The sequence below is a fragment of the Peromyscus leucopus genome, chromosome 15, assembly GCF_004664715.2.
Source record: "Peromyscus leucopus breed LL Stock chromosome 15, UCI_PerLeu_2.1, whole genome shotgun sequence".
Classification (NCBI taxonomy): Eukaryota; Metazoa; Chordata; class Mammalia; order Rodentia; family Cricetidae; genus Peromyscus; species Peromyscus leucopus.
This window is the reverse complement of record NC_051076.1, coordinates 28,279,344-28,305,040: the sequence shown is the minus strand read 5'-3', so window position 1 is coordinate 28,305,040 and position 25,697 is coordinate 28,279,344. Positions and strand designations below refer to the sequence as shown.

The following is a 25,697-nucleotide window of genomic DNA, read 5'->3' as shown; positions in this document are numbered from 1 at the left end:
CTCAGAAAGAGAACAAGACCACATGTAAACAGAGGAGTGCTGCAAGAGAATTTAATGCAAAGATAAGACATAGTGTCCAGAGACCATGACAAATCAGCACCCACCAACCTCAAGGATGCAACGGAAACGCAGCATCTGTGCGCTGCACTCGTGCAGTAAACAGAAATCGTTCATGCTTCTCCACTGGTTCCCACAAACTCTGGATCTTCCCTGGTTCTTAGTCATACAAACATTTACTTATCATCACAAGGCTAGAGCTACGATTAATACACTTTCTCCTTTCTTTTATTCATTTGTTATTCTTGCAGAGGACCCAGGTTCAGTTCCCAGCATCCACATGGTGGCTTACAACCATCTGTAACTCCAGTTCTACAGTATCTGACACCCTCTTCTGACCTCTGCAGACACAAGGCATACACATGACACACATACATACATGTAGAAAAAATACTTATTCATATAAAATAAAATTATCTAAAAAAATAAATCTTTGGAAAAAAAAACTTCAAATTAAGCCAAGAAGGAAAGAGATTGGGGGCGGAGGGATTGAAAATTAAGAATTTCTATTTAATAAAGACTACAAAGTTGGTAGCTAGTAGGGAAATGAGATTAGCAATGCCTAAAGCCCTCAAGAGTCTGAAGCTTCAGAGCTGGGGAGACGCTCACTAAAGCGCTTGGCTCTCACACTTCTAATCCCGGGCTGGGAAGGTGCAAACAGGAGTATCCCTGGGGCTCTCTGGTCAGTCAGCGCCTGATCAGTTAGGTCAAGAGGAGTGAGGCCGTCTCACACGGGTGAGGTATTCCTGAGGAACCAGCCTCCTTGCACACCAACACACATGCAGGAGCCACAGAACACAGAGTTTAGTATCTTAACCTTACATCTGATTCTTGAAAATAACACAAAATGACAGCAAATCCATAGAAAAACTATCAAAAGACAAGAATAAACAATTTATAGGTCAAAAAAACACAATGAAAATGTAGAGACAGTTTGAAAACAACCCATAATCAAAGAAATGAAAATAAAACAACCAAAGACTTGCCATCTGGCAAACACTAGACAACCAGATAACGTCAAGCACTAGCAGAAAAGCTCCAAGGCCCCAAACACTGCGGAAGAACCTGCAGAGCGCCCACAGCGACTCTGGAGAGCTGAGGACGCACGTCAAATTGAGTCTCTGTAGCCCGCCACCCACTTCTACGCTTGGACACACCTCCCAAAGGGATTCTCCCACAGGTCACAAGAGAATATTTTTTACAATATTCTTTACGGTATGGGTAAAATACAGTGAATGCTTATCGAAATATGCAGTTAGATGCAACAGGTTTGATGTATACAGAGCAATACTAGGTAAACTTTAAAAGTAAATGGAAGCCAGGACTGTGGCATACCCTTATAACCTCATCGCTCAAGTGGCTAAGGTAGAGGGTCACTGAGCTCAAGGCTAGCCTAAACTGCAAAGATTTTGTCTCAAAACTCAAAATGTAAATTAATAATAATGAATATTTAAATAGGAGATCTAATATAGTACCACTTATATAACTTTAAAATGTATGCCTGTAACTGAAATCAGTGAGGAAAAAAATAAACTTTTAATAAATGATATTGGAATAAACCTTTTGATAATAATTTGAAGAAACATAAAATTGAGCCTGTATCTTGCAGCACAAACTATGGAAATTTCAAATTAGTCTGAGTTCTATATATTAAAAATAAAACCTTATGATAAATTTGTATTAACACTCACATAGAAAATATTCCTTCTGGAATAATTTAACCATCAGCCACTAGATGGGGCTGCAGGCTCACCATCCATGCCTGGGGGACTTGTCAGAGCACCAGAGGCAAAGCATTCACCCAGGGAACCCTGTGATCTCAGAAGTCAGGGCAAGGGTGAGGCAAGGCCCAGGAGAGAGCCTTGATGTAAGATGACTGGACCCGATGGAAACAGTAAAAGATGACAGGAGCAAAGGGAAGGGACTCCTACTGGCTAAATACAGGACAAGACAGGGTCAGAAGAGATCATCACAGCAGTGGGTATACTCTAGACGAAACGGGAAACAATGAGTCCACACTAATATTAACAGGTAAGTGAGCAATATGAAGTAAGGGCGCTAAGTTCAATCCCAGAACCCACATGGCAGAGTCTGACCTCCACACATTCCTGTGACCCATGAATACCACATACATCATACACACACACAAAATAAAAATGTAAATGCTCATTTTTTTTTTTTTTTGTTTTTGTTTTTGTTTTTCGAGACAGGGTTTCTCTGTGTAGCTTTGCGCCTTTCCTGGAGCTCACTTGGTAGCCCAGGCTGGCCTCGAACTCACAGAGATCCGCCTGGCTCTGCCTCCCGAGTGCTGGGATTAAAGGCGTGCGCCACCAACGCCCGGCACAACAGGACTTTTTCATAATTTTAAAGTACCTTTTTCATAAAATAGTGGCAACTAGCAAAGGGAGAAAGAGTTGTTGCAGGGATCTGGGAGAATCACTGTATGAGGATATTAGAATGAACAGCTGTTTTTTAGAAGTACTTCGACTTTGACAAATCCTTGTGGAAAACAGTGACCGTTTCCCCCATCTGTAGAATTCTTTTGCTGAAGGGCCTTTGCAGCCGTCCCATGACTTTGGTCACAGGATGCCTCAGGCACACCTGAGGCTCTTGTGTTATTGTGTATTGCACACAATACATAATAAAGGACTAGAGTCACGGAGGCATGTGATGCTCTCCTTCAGTAAGACACATGAATTAAGATTAGGGACCTTGGTATGAGGAAATACTTTGTGTAACTTTCCATAAATACACCATGGTATGGCTGTTCAGGGTTCAATCCATCAGAAGAGGCTGGACCTTCCTACTGCCACAGAGGCCTTATAACTTCATCTTGGAGTGCCTTCTTTCTTCAACCAGCCTGCCCTACAGAGTGCACCCCACCAAAGAGTAACTTCCTAGCTGAGGGTCTAGCAGATGCTGTCAGCTGACTGAGGTGACCATCACCATGAACAGGACAAGCTGAAACTGTGTCACCAAACTGAAGTTTTATCATCAAAAATGAATGAGAAAGTAGAGTGTGGGTGGCTTGTACCTATAACCTCGGCTGGCTCGTGGAAGGTGGAGGCAGGGAATCAGGAGGTGAAGGTCATCTTCCACTATGTAGCAACTTTAAGCCAGCTTGAACTCTGTAAGATCCTATCTCAAAAAACAAAACAAAAACAAACAAAAGGCAGACACAGAATCACCTCTGTGACATTCCTGCCACAGATACAAAATCTGAATCCAATTCTGAGGAAACACCTGGTAATTCAAAAGTCAGGTCATTAAAGCACAAAGGTCAAAAAGAATTGTTCCAGAGTAAAGAAAATTAAAACAGTAAAACAAACACAAACAATGTAACTGGGTGCTTTTGCTGGTCTAAAGGACAGTACTGGGGCATATGGCCAATCTAAATGGGGGGCTGCATATGAACTTATTATTATGTATCAATGTTTAGTTCCCTGTTTTGATGGCTGTATTGTTAAATAAAAAATATTTTTGTTCATAGGAAATAGACATTATAGTATTTGGAGTTCAGTCCATCAGTAGGCAACTGCCTCCCAAATGGCTCAGACAAAAATCTCTGCAATATACTTGCAAATTTAAGATTACTCCAAATGAAAAGACAATGTAAGAAGAGAAAAAAAAAAATCAAAACATAGCTGGGAGGTGGTGGCACACACCTTTAACCCCAGCACTTGGGAGACAGAGGAAGATAAACCTCTGAGTTCAAGGCCAGCCTGGACTATAGTGAGTTCCAAGACAGCCAGGGCAACACAGAGAAACTTTGTCTCAAAAAACAAAAACAAAATGATAATAATAATAAATAAATAAACATGAGAGAATTTCTGAATGATAAAAACTTTTTGAGTCACAGAAGAAGGAAGGACAGAAGGAAAGGAGGAAGAGAAGAGAAGGTAGACAAAAAGATAAGGATGAGTAAGAGTGGCAATAATAATAATAGCAGTACGAGTAGTAACCATAATAATAAATATATTTTTATTTATAAAATATATATATTTATATTTTACATAATTTATAAATATTTATAATTTATAAGATAGATTTAGATTCTATATAAATATATAAATAATAAGCAGTAGAAAACCAGGCTGGGTGTCCTTGCACACATCTTTCATCCTAACACTCAGAAGGCTGAGGCAGAAGGATCTCTACAAGTTCAAGACCAGCCTGATCTCCATAATGAGTTCCAGGCCAGCCAGGGCTACATAGTGAAACCCTGCCTCAAAAACAAAACACAAAAAGAAAAAAAAAGAAACAACCCACGCCAGACACAGTGTCATGACCTGCACTGAATGCAGCCTGGGCAGCACAGTAAGACTCTACCTTTAAAAGAACCTGTAGTCCTGGCACTTGGGATGCTGAGGCAGCAGGATCACAAGTTTGAAGCCACTTTGACTACTGTGGTGGTTTATACTGATTATTAACTGGACAGGATCTAGGGTCACCTTGAAAACAAATCTCTAGGCATATCTGTAAGGTAGTTTCTCGATTAGATTGAGGCGGGAAGACCCACCCTAGATGTGGCCAGCACATTTCCATCAGCTGGGGTCTCACACACAGAGAAAACACGCAGAGCAGGAGCATTCACCCGTCTTCTTTCTGACTGTGGACACGATGTGACCAGCAGCCTCCCTCTCCTGCGGCCACGCCTCTCCTTCCATGACAGACTGTGAGCCAAAATAAACCATTCCCTCCTAAGGGTGTTCTAGTGCTCTGTCACAGCAACCAGGAAAGTGACTAACACAACTCTAGGGTTAGATGCTGTCTCGGGTTTTTAAAAACGCCCTAAAACTGTAAGAACTCAGACCAGTGTTGCAAAGTGCCTAGCACAGGGCTGCAGATCTTGACGGACTCGGCACACAGAGAATTTGGATTTCATACTTTAAGCGTCTGGAAGTTATTAAAAGGTTTAAAGGTAAAGAGCATAGTCAATTTTGCAATTTTAAAGGGTTCATCTTTGAAGATGATTCTAAGAAAGGTCTGGAGTGTTGGTAGGCTGACCACTAGTTAAAATCCTAATGGCTTTTATCCTAAGGTCAAATGATGATGGCCTGGAAACGGTTAAAAACAAAACAAAACAAAACAAAACAAAAAACACTAATCTTAGAAATATTAAGTGAAAGCCTGGCGGGGCACGCCTTTAATCCCAGCACTCAGGAGGCAGAGGCAGGACGATCTCTGTGAGTTCGAGGCCAGCCTGGTCTACAGATCAAAATCCAGGAAAGGCGCAAAGCTACACAGAGAAACCCTGTCTCAAAAAACTGAAAGAAAGAAAGAAAGAAGGAAGGAAGGGAGGGAGGGAGGGAGGGAGGGAGGGAGGGAGGGAGGGAAGGAAGGAAGGAAGGAAGGAAGGAAGGAAGGAAGGAAGGAAGGAAGGAAGGAAGGAAGAAAGGAAGGAAGGAAGGAAGGAAGAAAGAAAGGAAGAAAGAAAGAAAGAAGATTCAGCAGGTAGAAATGCTTGCTGTGCAAGCCTGAGAAGCTCTGATCTAAATTTCTCCTGACATGGGAGAAAGAAAAAATCCACTCCCGAAGGCTGTCATATGTACACACACACACACACACACACACATACAGAGAGAGAGAGAGAGAGAGAGAGAGAGAGAGAGAGAGAGAGAGAGAGAGAGAGAGAGAGAGAGAGAGAAAACAGAATCAAGATTTAGTAGCTGACTAAATATAGACCCTGTCAGAATGAAGATGCCTCAATTTACAACAGATAAAGCACATGAACTAGTAATTTGACTTTTTTCTTATGTTTTACCTTTCCCATTATTTAATCAGGTACTTCATTTTCTTGACCTCAAAGATGAGACAGACACACTCCAGCTAGTGTGTCTACCAGACTTCTGCAAAAGTCTTAGCTCATTCTAAGGACAATGGTAGGAGTTCCTGAACTAAACAGATCATATCCCAGATCCTGTGAGCCGGGAGTCATAAATCTTACATTCCTCCATGTCCTTAAAGAATGCATACTCTAATAGAGAGGAGAGTGAAGTGCGGGAAGAAAAGAAACCAGTAAGCGAAGACTTTTAGATTAGAGAAGCAAGAGCAAAGGGCGGTGAGCCAACTTTGAAGGTAGCAGCAGCCTTCTCACTCCCACAAGTCCCTCGTCAAGTCTCATTTTCCTCAGAACACTTAAAGAATGTCAACTGCCTCCCCAGCCACCTTCCCGATCGCATTATAACCCACTTCGATACGAAGTCTAGCCACTTACAGGAACATGCTGAGTTGAAGAACAGGAGTCTATGGACCGAGGAGATGAGACTGAACAACTTGAGGAAGCTGGAGAAAGAGGCTGGGCTTCTGCCTTAATGTCTTTAACTGAAAGACATGGAGAAGAGGCTTGACACACAAATCCATACAAATTCAGAATAATGAGTATAAAAAAGAAGATAAAATGGTCTCTTAAAATTCAATCAGTCATGAGGGGAGGGTCACAAAAATGTGTCATTTCAATGACAAACTCAAGACCAGAAAGCAGGGTACACCTCTACTCCTGGAGGAAGCTGCATCTGCCCTAACTCTCAGGAGAGCTGAAAACCAAAACTGGGTGCACAGCTGTTACTTCCTTTCTTGGCTGAGGAACAAGAATAGGCGAAACATTCTTCTACTCTATAAACTTCTCTGTGTTTTCAACAGTATACCAGATACCAGAAAAAGAAAAGAAACACGAATAACCAGCATTCTCCCATCTAAATACTACATATCTATTCACCTTCACTTTATGGACTTACTAATCTTGCTCAATTCCTGCCTCCCATCAGAGAATATGGAAATCACAAGGTCAATGTTCTCTCTAGATTTTTGGCTTTTTGCTACATTTTTGGCTTTTGTTTGTCTGGTTAGTTGGTTGGTTGGTTGGTTGATTGGCTGGTTGTTGCTGTTGTTTTGGGGTGCCAAATGTCAAATGCCAGGCTCTGTGCATGCTAGGTAAACAGCTCACCACTGAGCTACATCCCAACCCAGCTTCCTAATTACTGCTGTGTAACTGAATCTAAGAAGCTAAAAATAACCACCTTATTAGGTCCCCAGGACCTATGGATCAGGAACTTGAACTGGAGAACACTCATGTACCCCATATTCCATGAGAGAATAAGAACATAAAATGAAGGTGCATAGGAAGGGTAGAGATAGGAAGGAATTTAACAGGGGAAATGTGCTGGTTATATATGTACTCTATCTCAATTCCTATCATCTGTGAGGCTAATTATTAATATATTTCTAAGCCAGCTTCCTTTTAGACAGTATAGATGGGGCACATGAGAAGGAAACACACTAGAAGACAGGAAAAAACATTTTTTCAATATCTCTTATCAGCTTTGCCCTATCAGTAACAACCTATTCCAACCTTATCAAGTTCCTTAAAAATATCAGCGCATGCAATGGCACACGCCTTTAATCCCAGCACTCAGAGGCATAGGCAGGTGGATCTCTGTGAGTTGAGGCCAGCCTGGTCTACAGAGTGAGTTCTAGGACAGCTAAGACTGTTAACACATACATAAATAAATAAATAAATAAATAAATAAATAAATAAATAAATAAATAAAACAAAATCTAAGCTACTAGCTGCCAGTCTCATAAACAAACATGAGCTCTGGGTTCAGGGAGCGTCCCCGTCTCAAAGAAATGACTCAGAAAGCGACAGAGGGAACTAGAGAGAAGACACAGCAGTTATGAACACTTGCTGTCCTAACAGAGGACCTGGGTTTGAGTCCCGGCACCCACATGGCAGCTCACAACTGTTCATAACTCCAGTACCAGGGCAGCGATGTCCTCTTCTTACCTCCAAAGGCACCAGGCACTCACATGGCACACAAACACACATGCAAACAGAACATTCATACACAAAAATAAAAAATAAATAAACCTAAAAAAAGTTTCTAAGTGAGAGGAGAGGACCCAGTTCCTCTAGCCTCTACACACACATGTATATACTACATACATACACTACACTCACACACACCAGGGAAAATCTAATAAAGATTAAGGGAATAATTCTTAAATCTATTGACAAAGAAGGTAAGATGTATTAGTAAAAAAAAAAAAAAAAAAGCTGTAAGTTATGAGAATGTTATTTTCTTTCGAAGGAAAAAAAAAGTTTAATTTTTATCCTATAGTAGGGTGGCTCATGAGTCTTAAATAACAAAGCTGTAGAACAAAACCTGAGTGGCTGAGAAGCTGAATAAAGCCATGGAAAATGAAACCTCTGCAAGGACTCTCATGTGTAATCACATTATCCATTATAAGTTTTATTCAAAGAAAAACAAAACTGAGAATTAGGGCTAGAGAGATGGATCAGCAGTTAAGAACTGACTAATTAAAAAGAAAAGAACTGTCATCTAATCTTCTCAAAGACCCAGGTTCAATTCCCAGCACCCACATATCTCTAGTTCCAAGGGATCAGACAGCTTTTTGTTGTTGTTTTTTTGTTTTTTGTTTTTGCTCTCTTTGGGCACCAGGCACATAAGCAGTGCACAGACATACATAAAGGCAAAACACTCATATGTATAAATTTTAAAATCAAATTTTTAAAAATTAAATTGAACATTAAAATCCAAAGTAAACTGTTATAAAACTGTAGTTGAACTCTCTGTTCTAATAACAAGGATTTTGTGGCATATTGGCCTCCTCTAAATAACAGACTGTGAAAGGTTTACCATTACACACTAGGTAACCAACACAGAAGACAAACACAATGTTCTCTCTGTTGTCATTACAAAATGCTGATCACCTAAAAAATATAGCATTAGCCAAGTGGTGCCCCCTCCTCAGAAGAATGTACATCAAATGCAGGGGACCCCACTATCAGGCTCCTAACTGCCGGTAACCCTAGCCTCATCCTTCCCATTTCATAAACACTGTTGGCCAGGATTCTATGACCCACTTAATTCCTAGAACTACAAAACTCGAACAAGAGTCTGGCTAGAGCGTTTAAGGGTAAAGCACATCATTACCTGAGCAGAAGTGACTGCTGGAGCTCCAAATGTCTGACTCCCAAGGCATCAAATCCAAATCAAAATTAAGATGATCAAAATTATTTTCCTGGAGGTGTCAAATCAGCAAATGATTAGAATAAAATACACACACCTTGGAATAAAACTGTCAGGTACATGTCATAGATAATATAACTGCTACTAGCCAATCTAATAGAAAGAATTTAAGCTAACCACTTCATACTGCAAATACATTTTAGAGAACCCAGAGATACAGCAATTCTGGTTTGCTGAAGGACAATAACAAGAGGAAATAGACTCAATAACTAAGAGATCAGTGAGATTTATTTTGGAAACAGAACATTCAAGATTCACAAAATGAGTCTTTTGCCATAGAGAGGTCCAGATCCAACGAAAGACAAGTTTTTCCCTTTTGCTATTTAGAAAAACAGGTTCAAACAAATAGCTATTCATATCGTCTCCCTATAAAAGAAAGAATACAGACAGAGCCAAAAACAATTCAGGAATCATACAAAGGGTAAGTACTATAAGATAAATGTTCTTTTTTCCCCTCCAGTCTGTGGTTCTCAAACTTCTAAAATCTTTATGAATTCAACAAACAAACCCAGAAACCATTTTTAAAGCCATTTAAGACAGCTCAGCAGGTAAAGGTATTAAAGAATGAGGCAGAGTTCAGAATTCTATAAGCAACCAGCTATCAAAAAAAGAAGAAAAACAAAACTAAGCCATTTTGGTGGCTCAAAGTATTGCCATAAGTTTTTTTAATTATTTATTTTATGTAGATGTGTTTTGCCTGCATGTATGTCTGTGCAGCATGTATGTGCAGTGCCTGCAGAATCCAGATCCCCTGGAACTAGTTATAAGCAGTTGTGAGAAGCCATGTAGGTGCTTGGAATTGAACCAGGGTCCTCTGAAAGAGCAGTCAGTAAGTCATCTCTCCAGGCTTACAATAACAGTTTTTATATAGTTCTCTGACCAATCAAAAAGGTAAGGATATGACTAATTTTCAGAGTTCTTAAGAAGGAAGTTGGTAAGCTTGACTAGATCCATGACTCACACATGCCTTTTTTTTTTTTAAGTTTTCCAAGACAGGGTTTTTCTGTGTAATTTTGGTGCCTGTCCTGGATCTCGCTCTGTAGACCAGGCTGGCCTCAAACTCATAGAGATTCACCTGGCTCTACCTCCTGAGTGCTGAGATTAAAGGCATGCGCCACCAGTGCCCAACATGCCTCTTCATACTATTATTCCCACAAGCTGCAAAGCATCTGTAAAAATCAAAAATAGGACTTGGTGTGGTGGTTTAGGCCTAGAATCCCAGCACTCAGAAGGCTGAGGCAAGAGGACTGCTAGGAACTGCAAGCCACATAGTAAGTCCCAGACCAGCCAAGAGTGAAGCCTTGTATCAAAAAAAAAAAAAAAAAAAAAAAAAAAGAAAGAGAGAGAGAGAGAAAGGAAGGAAGGAAGGAAGGAAGGAAGGAAGGAAGGAAGGAAGGAAGGAAGGAAGGAAGGAAGGAAGGAAGGAAGGAAGAAAATGACTTTCCCAAGGTCACCGACCACTAAGACCAAACATATGCTAAGGAAACAAGTCTTCTCAAAGCAACACCCATGCAACTTTGTAGTTCCATGTTTACTGACTACAAAAGAGCTACTAACATTCTGATTAATGATGGCATTTAGCTCCCGGCCTAAACCTACTGTCCTGAAGCTCTCGTGCATTAATAACAGTACAGATGAAACATCAAGTTATTCACTGTTTCTCCTCCAGTAAGTACTTACGTAAGTTTCGTTTGCTGCATCGAACTGCACCTCATCAGTATCTGTGAAATAGCCAAGCTCAGCAAACAAGGTGGACTCTTGAATAAAGAAGGAAAAAGAAAGGCCACGGTCACTCATCAAGCTGACAGTGGGACAAGCCCTGCACCCTGGGGCAGATCTATCAGTTTTCCGTGAGACACTGCTGTTGCTGACAAGCTCAAGCAGTGTGAACATCATGAGGACATGGGCTTGGCTCCCCAGAACACAGGCCAAAAGCTGGGTACAGCTGTACACATCTGTAATTTCAGCACTGGGGAGGCAGAGAAAAGTGGACCCCTAGAGCTTGCTAGCTGAATCAGTGAACTCCAGCTTCAATAAGAGACTGTCTCCAAAACAAAAAACAAAGAGTGGAAGCCTGGCAAGACGGCTCGGCAGGCAGTAAAGGCATTTGCTGCACAAGCTGATGACCTGAGTTCGATCCCCAGAAGCCACGTAAGGGCGGAAGGAGAACTAACTCCACACACACTGTGGCATGCCCACCCTCACCCCAACACACACACACTAAAATTAAATTGAAAAAAAAAAATAAGGTGGAAATGACTGTGGAAGAGACCCAACATACATACACACACACACACACACACACACACACACACACACACACACACACGTATACACACACATACACTCACATGCACACACACACACACACAGGAGTAAGTACACACAAAAATGTCTATGTAGAAAATAAAAGACGCCGGGCGGTGGTGGCGCACGCCTTTAACCCCAGCACTCGGGAGGCAGAGCCAGGAGGATCTCTGTGAGTTCGAAGCCAGCCTGGGCTACCAAGTGAGTCCCAGGAAAGGCGCAAAGTTACACAGAGAAACCCTGTCTCGAAAAACCAAAAAAAAAAAAAATAATAAATAAAAGACAAGCTTAAATTTCAGTAAATTGAAGTATATTCTAATTTCTAGTGAGGTTTCCTTATAAACCAAGAAAAATATGGATAAGAAGAGATTCTTCAATAATCTACATTTAAAAGAAAATTTAGAAGACAGTCAAGATGCTGACAAAGCCCAATACTTCCATAGACTCTGTCAAGTTCCCCTTCCCCAAAACTTTCAGAACTCTTTAGAAAGAGCTTCCCAGCTCCAGGTCCTCCTCTGTACTAAAACTCCTGCAGTGACTTCCATCAGCTCCCCCGCCAGTCCACTCATCTGTTTGTGATTATGTGAACATCTGAACACTTAGTCCCCAACTGGCGAACTGTTCAGGAAGGACTAAGAGGTGTGGCCTTGTTGGAGGTGTGTCACTGGGGTCAGATTTGAGGTTCCAAAAGCCCCTGCCTGTTGATGTAACCAACCGTCTTATTAAATAAGAAACACAGAAACAATGTAAAAGAGAAAGCCAAGAGGTCAGAGCTCAGAGCTAAATCTCACCCTTCCTTCTGCTGTCCCAGCTTCGCGAAAAGAGACCTACTTCCTGTCGGTTAGTTTTTTTAAAGTATGTTGTTCTGCCTTCTCATTGGTTGTAAACCCAAACACATGACTGCCTCGTCACTGTCTGAATGTACAGCCCCCTAGGTCTTAAAGGTATATGTCTCCAATGCTGACTGTATCCCTGAACACACAGAGATCTTATGGGATTAAAGGCGTGTGCCACCACCGCCACACTCTTGCTATGGCTCTAATAGCTCTGACCCTGAACACACAAAGATCTTATGGGATTAAAGGCGTGTGCCACCACCGCCACACTCTTGCTATGGCTCTAATAGCTCTGACCCCCAGACAACTTTATTTATTAACATACAATCAAAATAATATTTCAGTACAATTAGATTACCACCACATTGTGAAGGATATAGTTACCTCTCCTAGAATTTGACAATTAACCTAAAATTTTTCTTTCAGGATAAAGAAAACTTCGCCCATACCCAGCAGGAAGCAATTTTAAGAATACGACGCCCACATTCCCAAAGAGGTGGTGTGGGGCGGGTGGTTTTTTGGCCTTTTTAATGGGTTTTGGGTCTGGGATAATTTTCAGTATTTAGGGGGGTTGGTTACAAGTTATTGTCAAGGGTTAGGAAAAAGGCTAAGCAAAGGAGATTAGATTTAAGGTTCTTGTTTAAAAAAAAAAAAGAAAGAAAAGAAAAAGACAATTACTAATTTTAAATACTTTACATTGGATTGGATTGTTTTATATTGTATACAAATTTGAAACTGATATTGTTAGAAAATGCTATATGTATATTTCTAATTGTATTTATTCCATCCATTTAACAATGTAATGCAAATTTCTGATCCTTGAATGTTATTATTATCAACTATTAGGATATAAAGAAATGAAAGCTAGTAGTTAGACATTATCATAGAACTTGTAGTCAGATTAGATATGTTTTAAAAATTGAGCAGAGATGTTTTAGACAGGTCATCTTCAAACCCTTCAGAGATCTACAGAATATGGCATTTAAAATGTTTTAATAACTTAGAAAATTTTTCTTTTTTGAGACATGTCAGCTCCTGGCAGTACTAATCTACTTCAGAGAAAATATGGGCATTGAAGAAACTGCATATGGAGTCAACTTTCCTTGTGGCAAAAGTTAGCCACTGGACAACAAAGTATCCTCGAATCAACAGGACAAAATGGACAGACAGAACACGAAACAAGGGACTACTGATTCTTGCCAAAACAAGTGTGGTTATGGCTTTATCAAAAGGCATCTTCTGAGGCCAGGACAATACGGCCCCATCCCTGAAATGGCCTTCGCATCCGGAAAAGGTACGGTGCCCTTTTCTTTGAAGGCAGCTTAACAGGCAGAGGGCCGATGGATCCTGTTGTACAATGGAACAGCAGCTGAAAGCTCATGCCTCTCAAAAGTAGACTGGCATTCGATAGAGGGATGTGGAGAAGAAGAGGATGCTGAGATGAAGCCATATATACACAGCCAAGAAGAATGGACAGCTGAATTTAAAAACTGTCAACAATTTCCAGAATTTAAAATCCTGAATCATGACAGGACACTAGTGGAATTCAGGTGTTTCTGGTACGTGGACTGCTCTCACCCAATGTGAGGTTGAACTGTTGACCTTGTGTACATCCTACTTCCAAATGAGTCTGTCAGATACACTGAGCCTATAGGCTGAAGATGATGCCCCAACACTGCGGAGAAACCTCAGGTGACTGCCCAGGCAGCTGGCTGTTTCTGTCAACTCACAAAATTTTTTGGAAGTTGCTTGCATGCACTTCCTGTTTTTATTTTTGTTAGCTAATATTATTCCCTTCTTGGGTCTCTGAGGGAGTTGAAGATTAGTTAGTTATGGTTGAAGATTAGTTAGTTATAGTTGAAAATTAATTAGGATAGAAAGTGCATTAGATACATCTTGGATTTACCAAAATAGGATAGATAATGGAATTATTTTCTCTGATTTGTCAAATACCTGTTTAGGTATTTATTACTTGTATATATTGTATATAGTTATTGTACTTTTGTATATAGTTTTTCTTTTGTTAGTTATAACCTTTTGCTTTTTTTTCTTTTTATTAAAATAGAAAAGGGGAAATGTGGTGGTAATCTAATTGTACTGAAATATTATTTTGATTGTATGTTAATAAATAAAGTTGTCTGGGGGTCAGAGCTATTAGAGCCATAGCAAGAGTGTGGCGGTGGTGGCACACGCCTTTAATCCCATAAGATCTCTGTGTGTTCAGGGATACAGTCAGCATTGGAGACATATACCTTTAAGACCTAGGGGGCTGTACATTCAGACAGTGACGAGGCAGTCATGTGTTTGGGTTTACAACCAATGAGAAGGCAGAACAACATACTTTAAAAAAACTAACCGACAGGAAGTAGGTCTCTTTTCGCGAAGCTGGGACAGCAGAAGGAAGGGTGAGATTTAGCTCTGAGCTCTGACCTCTTGGCTTTCTCTTTTACATTGTTTCTGTGTTTCTTATTTAATAAGACGGTTGGTTACATCAACACCTGCCAGACCCAGCCTCACTCCCTCTGCCTGATGCCTGCAGATCAGGATCCACTCGTAACTACTGCTCCAGGGCCATGCCTGAGCCGTGCTCCCACCATGAGAGCCATGGACTCTGCCTCCGAAACTGTAAGCAAGCCCCCAATTAAATGCTTCCTTTTATAAGTTGCTTTGGTCACGGTGTAACAGAACAACAGCACAGTAGCGAAGACACTGACCAATGACAGAAACATTTCACCAACTAAATAGAGCACAGCAATAACGTAGAGCTCTAATAACGGCAGGCTATCCACACAGTTGTCAAAAAGAAAGCTACTTTAAACTCAGCTCCAAAGCCAAAAATCATGCACATAGAAAGCTGTGAGGATGTGTCTTAAGCTAAAAGTCTTCCAAGTTTTCTACATTTGCTGCCTCTCATTTCTTCCCATTCCTTCTTAAACCTACTCCAGTCAGGCACCCCACTCCATCCATATACAACAGTTATTAATGTCACCAGTGACCTCCATACCACTAAATTCAGTGGTAAATTCATAGTCTTTGCCACTCCTGACCAACCAAGAGGCATCTGAGCAAAGTTTAACCCTTTCCTATTAACTGAAACATTTTCTTCACTTAGCTTCCAAAACACTGCATTCACCTGGTCTTCCTCCCACCTACCTTAATGTTTCCCCACCTCTCTAACCGGAAACTGCCTCTGGTATCAGCATAAATTTTTCTATCAAATGTTCTCTCTTTGAAATTCCAATGAACTCATGGTTTTAAATACATCTCTATGCCAGGCATTCGCAAATATGTATCTCCAGCGGATAATGTCCAGAAGCATGGGTAACACACTGTGCTTACATCTCCTTGTGATTTTTTGAAAGGTACCCCCAACTTAGAACACTCCAAAATGAGCTCTCATTACTTCTACCAAACCATCTATTGTTTCTAATTGTCATTTAACGGCATTCAATTCTCCTAGTGGCTCAAGCCAAAAGCCCTAAAATCACTGTTTACTCCTTTCCCATGCTCTCTGTATTAGATCTATTTCCAGATCCTCTGAGCTTCCTATTCAAAACATACATATCCATAATCTGGCTTCTTACCTTTCATCCCATTCTTCCTTTCTTCCCTAGGCCCCCCAACACCAAGAAGCCAGCTTCTAAGACAGCCGAGCAACGAGGCTGGTGGGGTTTTATGCATAGTCATCTGCAGTAAAGTGCCTGGTACCCAAAGAGATGGTGTGGTGGGGAAGAGCAGGTTGCCTGATGTAGGTGGCAATATTCCCTAGGGGCCAATGAAATGGAGCTGGTGAGAGGAAGAACAGCATGGCAGACAGAAGAAACAGCCTGAGTAGTTAGGAGTGATGACAGTTAACAATCTGCTAACTGATGGAGCAGATGAATAAATACATCCAGAAGAACTGGAGTGAGATGTCTCACTGTCTAAAGGAGGATTTCAAAGCATGGAAGGTGAAGGCTAAAAGAACTATATGGTGTTGGACTGAAATCATTAGTAAGTGACCTAATTTTAAATACATTCATATACAGCCAGGAATAGTGGTACATGCCTAGAATCCCAGCCCTTGTGAGGCAGTGGTAGGAGACTCTGCAAGGTCCAGGCCATCCTGTGCTACATTCCTAGTTCCAGGCAAGCCTGAGCTACAGAATGACAACTGTCTCAAAATAAATATGAAACAGAGAGAAAGAGATCATATTTATGTATGTGCATACACAGAGACATGCATTCATTTCCTAGTTCTGTCTGCTGGGAGGTTTATGCACAATGACACCTCAACAGAATGAAAATAATGTGCTCAGATATGGATATTAAATACCATCCTCCACTAAATGGAAATCACTAAGGGGCTCTACGGAGAAATGGCTGATTCAGAGCACACAACAACAAAAAATAAGCCTGGTAAATCTTCATGTGTTCAAAAACAAAAGAAAGAAAAGGAAAGGAAATTCTTAGCACAAGACAGGAACATATCAAAAGAACAGTGGCCATGGCTCTGAGGCAGCATTCTTGCCTAACAGGTGCAGGGTCCTGAGTTCAATCCCCAGTACTTCATGTACACACAAACAAAAAGAACATGAATGTGTCAAAAGACCAAAGGCACTAACATGAATAAACTCCTACTGAGAAAATCTAAACATTAAAATAGAGTAAAAGTTTATAATCCATTAAGAGAAAAAATTTCAATGAATTGACACGGAAGGAGAAAGAAAGGGAGGTGAAGAGTGCTCCTTCTAATGGTGTAAGCACTGCTTGCAAATTAATAACTCTAAGACAGGATAAAGATAGACAACATGCATGTGGCAACCATTAGTGGTTGATTTGGGCTGGCACACTCAATGAGAATAGAGATGTGAGGATGTAATAACAACAGGGCACTAGTGTCCTATTACATTATGTCCCCCAAATATAAATGAAAACACAAAAGGTAAAACTGACGTTACAGTGGAGAAACCTGACAGATGGCAACTTAACTATAATCATGTGACCAAGCACCTTAAATGGCCAGCATCACGTGACTCAGAATCAAACACAGCATCATGTCTCTGGCACCCCTGCCATTGCATGGCCCGAGTCTGGTCACAAGTCCACAGTGGATAGAGCCAGATTATTATTGATTTCCAGCATAAAAAACTGCCAAGGACTCAGTAAACAGGGGAAAACAAAAACAAAAAAAAAAAAAACTAGAGCTATTCCAAAATGAAGGACATCAATGAAACATGTGAAATAAAAGCACTATGTGTTTTCAAGGAGAATTTCAGACTAGAACAGAAAACCCACTGAGACAGACAGGAAAATTTAAAATGTCTCTGTGAAATGAACAGCAGTGTTATATCAGTGTTTATTTTCTGAATGGAAGAAACACTGCGGTACTATAGAAAGCCTGGGTGGGGTGTTGCTTGTTATCTTCTGGTGGGGGTTTTGATATGTACTGTAGTATTTACGGGTGAAAGATGGAGAGGAGGAAAAAGAGAGAGAGATGGAGTAACCGGGACATACTTTAAAAATCTCGGAAGGGCATGCAAGAGTTCTTTACAGTGCTCTTCCAACTGCAGATTCAAAACGACTTCAGAATTTTAGATGGACAGTACAGCACACACCTCTACTCTCAGCTACTTGTGAGGCTGAAGCAACAGGATGACCTGAGTCCACCAGTTCAAGACCAGACTGAGCAACACAGAAAAGTCTCGACTCAAAAACATGCCTGTGTATGTATATACATCCACTGCTCTCAGTTAACTATGGGAATTCCTATAGAGCCTCCAAATAGTCTCCTGGCTTCTGCCATAGCCTTCAGGCAGGCTCTGTTCAATATAACAGCTAAAACAATGCTATAAAAACAAAGGATTGGGATGGAGATGTAGTTCAATAATGTAACATACATGAAGCCCTGAGTCCAATCCCCAGTATCACATAAACCAGGTATGGCACATGCCTGTAATCCTCTTACTCAGGAGGTATAAATAGAGGGATGGTAAGGAAATTTAAGGAACCTGTGAGTTGGCTCAGCTGGTAAGGTAAAGCCAAGCAAGCCTAGTGACCTGAGTTCCATTTCAGAACCCACATAAAGGTGAATGGAGAAATCCAACTCCACAAAGGTGTCCTCTTATCGTCACACACATGTCACACATATATACACAACAATAACTAGGTACATTTACTTATTTTAAATTAAGATCAAGTGGAGCTGGAGAGATGGCTTAACACTTAATGACACTGGCTGCTCTTCCAAAAAACCTGGGTTCAAGTCCCAGCACCCACATGTTGGCTCAATGCTATCTACAACTCCAGTTCCAGGGGATCTGACACCCTCTTCGGACTTCCACAGGCACTGCACATGGACATGGTTGCACAGTCATACATGGGCAAAACAGCCATACATACAAAATAACCTCAGAAGTTTTTTATTTAAAGTAAGCTCAAGGTCATCCTCAGCTACACAATGAATTGGAAGCCAGACTGAGCTACCTAAGACCCTCTCAAAAAAAAAGAAAGAAAAAAATGAAAACAAGCCGGTGGCAGCACTTGGGAGATACAGGCAGGCGGATCTCTCCAGCCTGGTCTACAAAGAGAGTTCAAGAACGGCCAGGGCTACACAGAGAAACCCCATCTCAAAAAGACCTAAAAGAATAATCATCATCATCATCATCATCATCATCAAGACCCTGCTAAACCCATAAAACGGTTAGAGATGTAGCTCCATCAGTAGAGTGAAGCATGCACAAATCCTATAATGCCAGCACCTGGGAGGGAGAGGCAAGAGGATATAACTTCCAGGTCATCCTCCACCCTTAGCTACATAGGTTGTAATATTCCGTTTAAAAAACAAAAAAACAGGACTGGAGAGATGGCTCAGAGGTTAAGAGCACTGACTGCTCTTCCAGAGGACCTGAGTTCAATTCCCAGCACCCACATGGTGGCTCACGACCACCTGTAATGAGATCTGGTGCCCTCTTCTGTGTACATAATAAATAAATAAGTCTTTAAAAAAAAAAAAAAAAAGGATGAATCCTTTAAAAAAAAAACTTTGAAAAAGGGATGTTGAAAACAAATATGGTTAACAATATATAAAGGCATCCCAAAAAATTATAACAGAACTGAAAAATCCATATCACCTAGAGAAATAAGAGCTGCCAGTGTCTTACGATGATGCATATTCAAGTATTTGTGGTAGTGACGTGTAAACAACCATTGTGAAGCTCATAAAAGTATACAATTATGTATAGTATACACATAATTCTTGATAATGACAACCAACAACTATGCTACTAGTTTAGAATTTGCTAGTCCACGTCTTATCCTTATCTTAATAGCATGTTCCCTCTACTTATAAAAAGTTTTACAGTAAAACGGTGAGCCATGTTACACTGGCAGACATGTCATACGTCTTACGTCTACTGTGTCTTAATTGCATCATTTTCTCTTGTGTTTTATTTAATCTCAGATCATTTTGTTCACTGTGGCCATAAGAGCCATAAGAGCGATAGGCCATAGCATATGTATGTGTTATATATGCACATATGCATCATACAATCTAAGTGTGAAGTAACCTACAATCCAGGTTTTGTAAGCACATGCCACACTATGATGGTCACACAGCACACTTCTCAAAATGTGTTCCTGTTATAAGTGATGGATGACCACAGTTAATGCAAGGTAAGAAGGAACCCTGTGGTCTGGCTGAGAACTATAAATAGTGTCGCACATTCATGGTTTTTTGTTTTTGTTTTTGTTTTTTTAATAAACATCCCTTGTTCTTAAGAAACACCTGGTAAGTACTTAGGAGTTTCATTCTCCACGTTTGTGTTTCGGGTGGTGAAAGAGGGGAAGTGTGGATAATAATGAGACAAAGTACGTGGGTCGGGATTTTAACAGCTGGTGCATAAGGGAACTACAGGTATCAGTGTGCTTACTGATCTTTCAGCTTCTGTGGTTTAAAAAAGCTGAAGGTAGATGAATACGCTTCTCTACTTACAGACTATTTCAGAAGAATCCACAGGAACAATTGGCACAAATCACTCTAGAGTATTAAAATTCCCATGTCCCTTTCACCAATTTCACACTACCAATATTTAGACTTCCCTCAACAATGGCAGCTGTGATTTCAACCTTCTTAGCGAGCTTTTCCACCTCACCTCCCTCTACCCTGACCACTTACTTGTTTACTCCTCCACAGTGATCTCCCTTTTGACTTTATCTCGGCCTGATCAGAGTGTTATTATTTTCAAGAAGGAGGAAAACGGGGCCACAAGACAAGTCAGTAAGTAAAGGAGCTTTGCTGGCAAGCCTGATGTTCTGAGTTTGATCTCCAGGACCCACATGATGGAAGCAAAGAACCAACTCCCAAAGATAATCTGACCTCCACACGTGTGCCTTGGCATGTGGACCACCACCACACTCAACACACAAGTAAATAAATAAATGTAATCCTCCACACACAAGTAAATAAATAAATGTAACCCTCCACACACAAGTAAATAAATAAATGTAACCAAAAAAGAGAGCTAAAGGAAGAAAAATTAGGATCACTATTGAGCATGGACTTTTCAGAAATTTCTCTGTTTACAAAACGAAAAGGAGATGGGGAAGAGGAGCAGGAGAAATGTGGTAACAGCAAGAGGGGAAGTAACGTCTAAGGGGAGTTTGGCATTTTCTTTTTCCCCCTCTAAATAGGAGAAGTTAAGTAAGAAGTTAAGTTTGTTTTCTAACAGATGGGAGAAATGCTATAAGCACCAGGAAGAATAGCTTGAGCAACACTTTTAATAAAGCATGAGAAATCTGAACCCCATCCCGAGGGCTGGATTCTATCTAGGAACAAGAAGCCATCTTCAGCATCTGCAAGGAGAGAAGGCAACCGTGCCGGTAGGGAATGAGCAGAGACTGAAGTTCGGATGCAGAGCATGAAAGAGGAGGTGTCAGAGGCTGAAGAAAGAAGCTTTAGGGAACGATTATTAGTAACAAGACAGAGAAGAGACTGGCTGAGCCTATCTAAGGATCCTAACAGGTAATGTCAGAGAATGTAACAGTAAATTAGTAGCTATATTTTCCAAGAAATGATGGAAAAATCAGAGATCTCTGCAACAGAAAGAGGTGGAAGATTGTATACTGTGACAAGGTAAGATTGACACCTAGATATTTAATGTGGAGAAAAGAAGCATGCTCTAGAAATGACAGAGAAGGACAAGAAAGACACTGACTATATTCTGAGGTGGCGAGTGCAGAAGGCTTTCACCAGGACTTTGGGGAAAACTGTGTCATCAAGGCAGTGTCACACTTTGGTTAGCGCAAGAAAAGGAAGGGAAGCTTCAAAGAAGACACTAAAGACATGAGAGAAACCGCAGCTTCTCATCTTAACACATACCTCTTAAGTGGCTTTAAAAAAGAAAGAAAGAAAGTGGTTTTTGAGCAATTCAAGCAAGAGGGAGAGAGGAGGCAAGAAGAAGGAAAGTTTAAGACTGCAAACTAGCCATGGAAAGATGCTCAACACCATATAACATTAGCAAATTGCAAATTAAAACAAGGCACCACCACACACCTGTCAAAATGGCTAAACTCACCAGGCGGCGGTGGTGCACACCTTTGATGCCAGCACTTGGGAGGCAGAGCCACATAGATCTCTGTGAGTTCGAGGCCAGCCTGTTCTACAGAGTGAGATCCAGGACAGGCACCAAAAGTACACAGAGAAACCCTGTCTCGAAAAACCAAAACCAAAACCAAACAAACAAACAAAAAAAGCTAAACTCCAAAGTACTGGCAACAGCAAATGCTAGCAAATAGAAATATCCACTCATTGCTGGTGGAGACACAAAATGGTACAAGCCTGGCCGTTTCTTATAAGCCAAACTACAATATGATCCAGTAATTGAGCTCCTTAGTTATCAGTCCAAATAATATGAAAACTTACATCAACACAAAACCTACACACAGATGTTTAGAGCAGCTTCATGTCTAACTGCCAAAAATTAGAAGTGACCAAGATATCAACATGTAAATAGATATACAAACTATGTGCTCTAAACTGAATTATGTCCTCCAAAAATTCATATTGAAACCCTAATCCCCAAGATGGCTACATCCAACACGGGGTCTTGAAGAGATTACTAAGGTGAAATGATGCTGTAAGAAGAGGAGAACTCTCTTTCCTTCAACACCATGTGAGGACACAGCAAGAGGGCAGTCATCTACAAGCCAAGAAGAGGGCTAGCATCAAAACCTGAACACGCTAGCATCCTCCACACCACAGAGGCTTCTGTAATGACAGATCAGTGTCATCAAACATTTGTCAAAACCCTTGTATTTAGCACTATTTGGTGCTAAAAAGAAATACACCATCAAAGCACAAAAAGACACAGAGGAACTTCAAATGCATACTACTAAGTAAAGAAGTCAGTTTGAAAAGGTTCTGTACTGCATGGTTAACTATACAGTGAAAGCAAAACTGTGGAGACAGTGAGAAGATCTATCATGGGGTAGGGGACCATCAGGTGGAAGGAAGGAGGGATAAAGGATGGAACACAGGGAGCGTTGAGAGAGCGACGCTTTCACCCTACTCTGTACAACCCTGTAATGATAGACCCATGGCATTACACTTGTCAAAACCCCCGAATTAAGGCTCATCCTTCACTTAACGCTAATGGATCATCAAGCCGGGCATGGTGGCTCATGCCTGTAATTCCAGTATTTGGGAAGCTGGGGCAAAAAGGACTACAAATTCAAGGCAAGCCTGGGTTACATCAGATGTTCCAGGCCAAGTCAGAGACCCTGTCTCAAAAAAATTGATCAACACTGGTTTACCCATCTTAACAAAAATACCACACTAATTGCTTTAGTTTGCCTTCCATGGCTGTGATAAAACACCACGACCAAAAGCAACTTGAGGAGAAAAGGGCTGGTTTGGCTTACGTGTCCCATTCACTGTCTACGTGAAGGCAAGTCAGGGCAAGAACTCAAGGCAAGAACCGAGAAACAGGAACTGAAGCAGAAGCCATGGGTGAATGCTGTTCCCCATGGCTTACTTAGCCTGCTTTCTTATATACCCCAAAACCACCTGCCCAGGGTTGGCACCACCCACAGCAGGTTAGGCTCTCCAATGTCAATTATTAATAAAAATTGTTTTAAAAAAGACCCACAGACTTGCCAACAATCTGATGGAAAAATTTCTCAATAGAGGTTCTCTCTTCCCAGATGATTCTAGCTTGTTTCAAATTAACAAAAACCAACTAACCAGCACAGTAATGTAAGATGTTACCAGTAGAGGGAACTGTAGAGAGGAGAGGGGACGTATATGGAATTACATGTACTATCTGTACAATTACTCTAAAAATCAAAAGCTTCCTCATGGTGGATAATTGTTCTGATGTGTTCTTGGAGTCTGTTTGCCCGGCTAGGCCCCGGGTGGAGCGCTGGGAGTCTAATTATCGAGAAAGAGAAGGGTTTATATGAGCGAGAATTGTTGAAACCAAGGTTGGATAAAGCACAGGGACAAAGAGCCAAACGAATGGAAACACATGAACTATGAACCAAAGGCTGAGGGGCCCCCAACTGGATCAGGCCCTCTGAATAGGTGAGACAGTTGATTGGCTTGATCTGTTTGGGAGGCATCTAGGCAGTGGTACCAGGTCCTGGGCTCGCTGCATGAGATAGCCGTTTGAAACCTGGGACTTATACAGGGACGCTTGGCTCAATCTGGGAGGAGGGGACTGGACCTGCCTGGACTGAGTCTATCAGGTTGATTTCAGTCCTCGGGGGTGGCCTTGATCTGGAGGTGGTGGGAATGGGGGGTGGGCTGGGGGGAAGGGGAGGGGGGCAGGAAGGGGGAGAACAAGGGAATCTGTGGCTGTTATGTAGAACTGAATAGTATTATAAAATAAAATTTAAAAAATGTAAAAAAAAAAATAAAATTGCAAAACAAAATCAAAAGCTGTACTTTTAAAAAGATTATTAAGTAATGTACTAAATATAATTGGGGAGCCAGAGGCAGGAGACCTATGAACGCTGTAGGCCACCCTGGGCTATATAGCAAGACCTTGTCTCAAAAGACAACAACAGTAACAATAATGGCAGCCAGATATGGTACTGTATGCCTATAATCCCAGAATTTAGAAGACTAAGACTGGAATATCAGAAGTTTGAGGCCAGCCTGAACTACACAGTAAAACAATGTCTTTAAAAGATTCTAAGTAAATAGCTAAGGAGAAGAGATAACAAAATACACCTATGTGGAATCCAAATTTCAGTCCCCACACGCTTTCACGGGAACACAGTCATTCTCACTGATCTCCACCGCCCACGCCTGCCTTTTCACTGTGGCAGAGCAGCTGCAACAGACCACATGATAGTGGTGCCCGAAATATCCGCTATGTGGACCTCTTCAAAAAACATTTGCAGATGTCAGCTCTACATTTCATTACTCAGTTTTAGAAAATAAATAAATAGAAGATGTCCCATCATACCCTGTGCTGAGATAACATCCTTCAAATTATTCAAGTTGTTAATCATAAGAAATACCAATTATAAAAGTTAATTTTTAAATTTTAACAGAGCAGCTGCTAAAATTTTTAAAACATCAGTACATCAGTAAAATAATCAAATATCCAAAACATCAGCTCTCAAAGAATCCATTATTTTATTGAGAAACCCCAGTAGACAGTAGTGTCTAAAGACTGCAACATCCATCCCACCTACTGAACACCTAAGGGACAAAAGTATTCAACCACCGAGAGATGATTGTCAACGCTCTGAAAAAGAAACCTAAAAGACAACGGGAAAAGGGCATATTCAAGGAGAAATGGGGCAGGACACCTGAGAACGGAGTCAGTCAACCAACTACAAAGGACTGAATGTTTTGTTGAAGAATCAAGTCTAGGAGTTAGGAAAATGTAGCTGAGAGTCAGAAAACAAGACAAGCTAATGCTATCAGAAGTACTTGGTGTTGGAGTTTAAGAAATGCCATGAAAATATAAGGATAAATGGTTGAGAAAATAAATCATAACCACCCAACATACTGAGGTAGACTTGTTTTAAAAGAAGAACAAGAGGAGGAGGAGGAGGAGGAGGAGGCAGCAGGAGCATTACGAAGAATCCATCCTTAGGGGGGAAAAATGAGGAAAATGCTACAGAATAGAAAAACCAGAGGCACAGACTTCAAAGTTAGACGGCCTTAGTTCTAATCCTACTTTTAACCATTTAACACCTCCAAGACTCTGAGCACAAATTCTGTCAGCTCCAGTTTCAGCATCTAAAGGACGCACTGGGCTATTGTGAACATAAATCACACATGTAGTGTGCTTAGCAGAAGAGCTGACAAAAATAAGGTCCTAAGCAAGTGGCTAATGTTATAACAAAATATTCAGCTGGAAAAATGCACTGGAGAACGGATATCTAAAGCTTTTTCCATAAAGTCTTCGAAAATCACCCAAGGATTAAAATAAATCTCTCATAGATTATA

At 40.9% G+C, this 25,697-nt stretch overlaps 1 protein-coding gene across 2 annotated transcripts in view; it reads right to left on the bottom strand.

Moving 5' to 3' along the window:
* The window catches only part of Atf6 (activating transcription factor 6), a 176,242-nt gene that overhangs the window by 149,418 nt on the left and 1,127 nt on the right, over positions 1-25,697 (bottom strand). For both annotated transcript variants that reach the window (XM_028864333.2, XM_028864332.2), the window contains exons 2-4: positions 10,791-10,867; positions 9,015-9,102; positions 6,275-6,381 (exon numbers count right to left, since the gene is read on the bottom strand). In XM_028864333.2, coding sequence (XP_028720166.1) covers positions 6,275-6,381; positions 9,015-9,102; positions 10,791-10,867 — 272 coding nt within the window. The remainder of the gene's footprint in view (positions 1-6,274; positions 6,382-9,014; positions 9,103-10,790; positions 10,868-25,697) is intronic.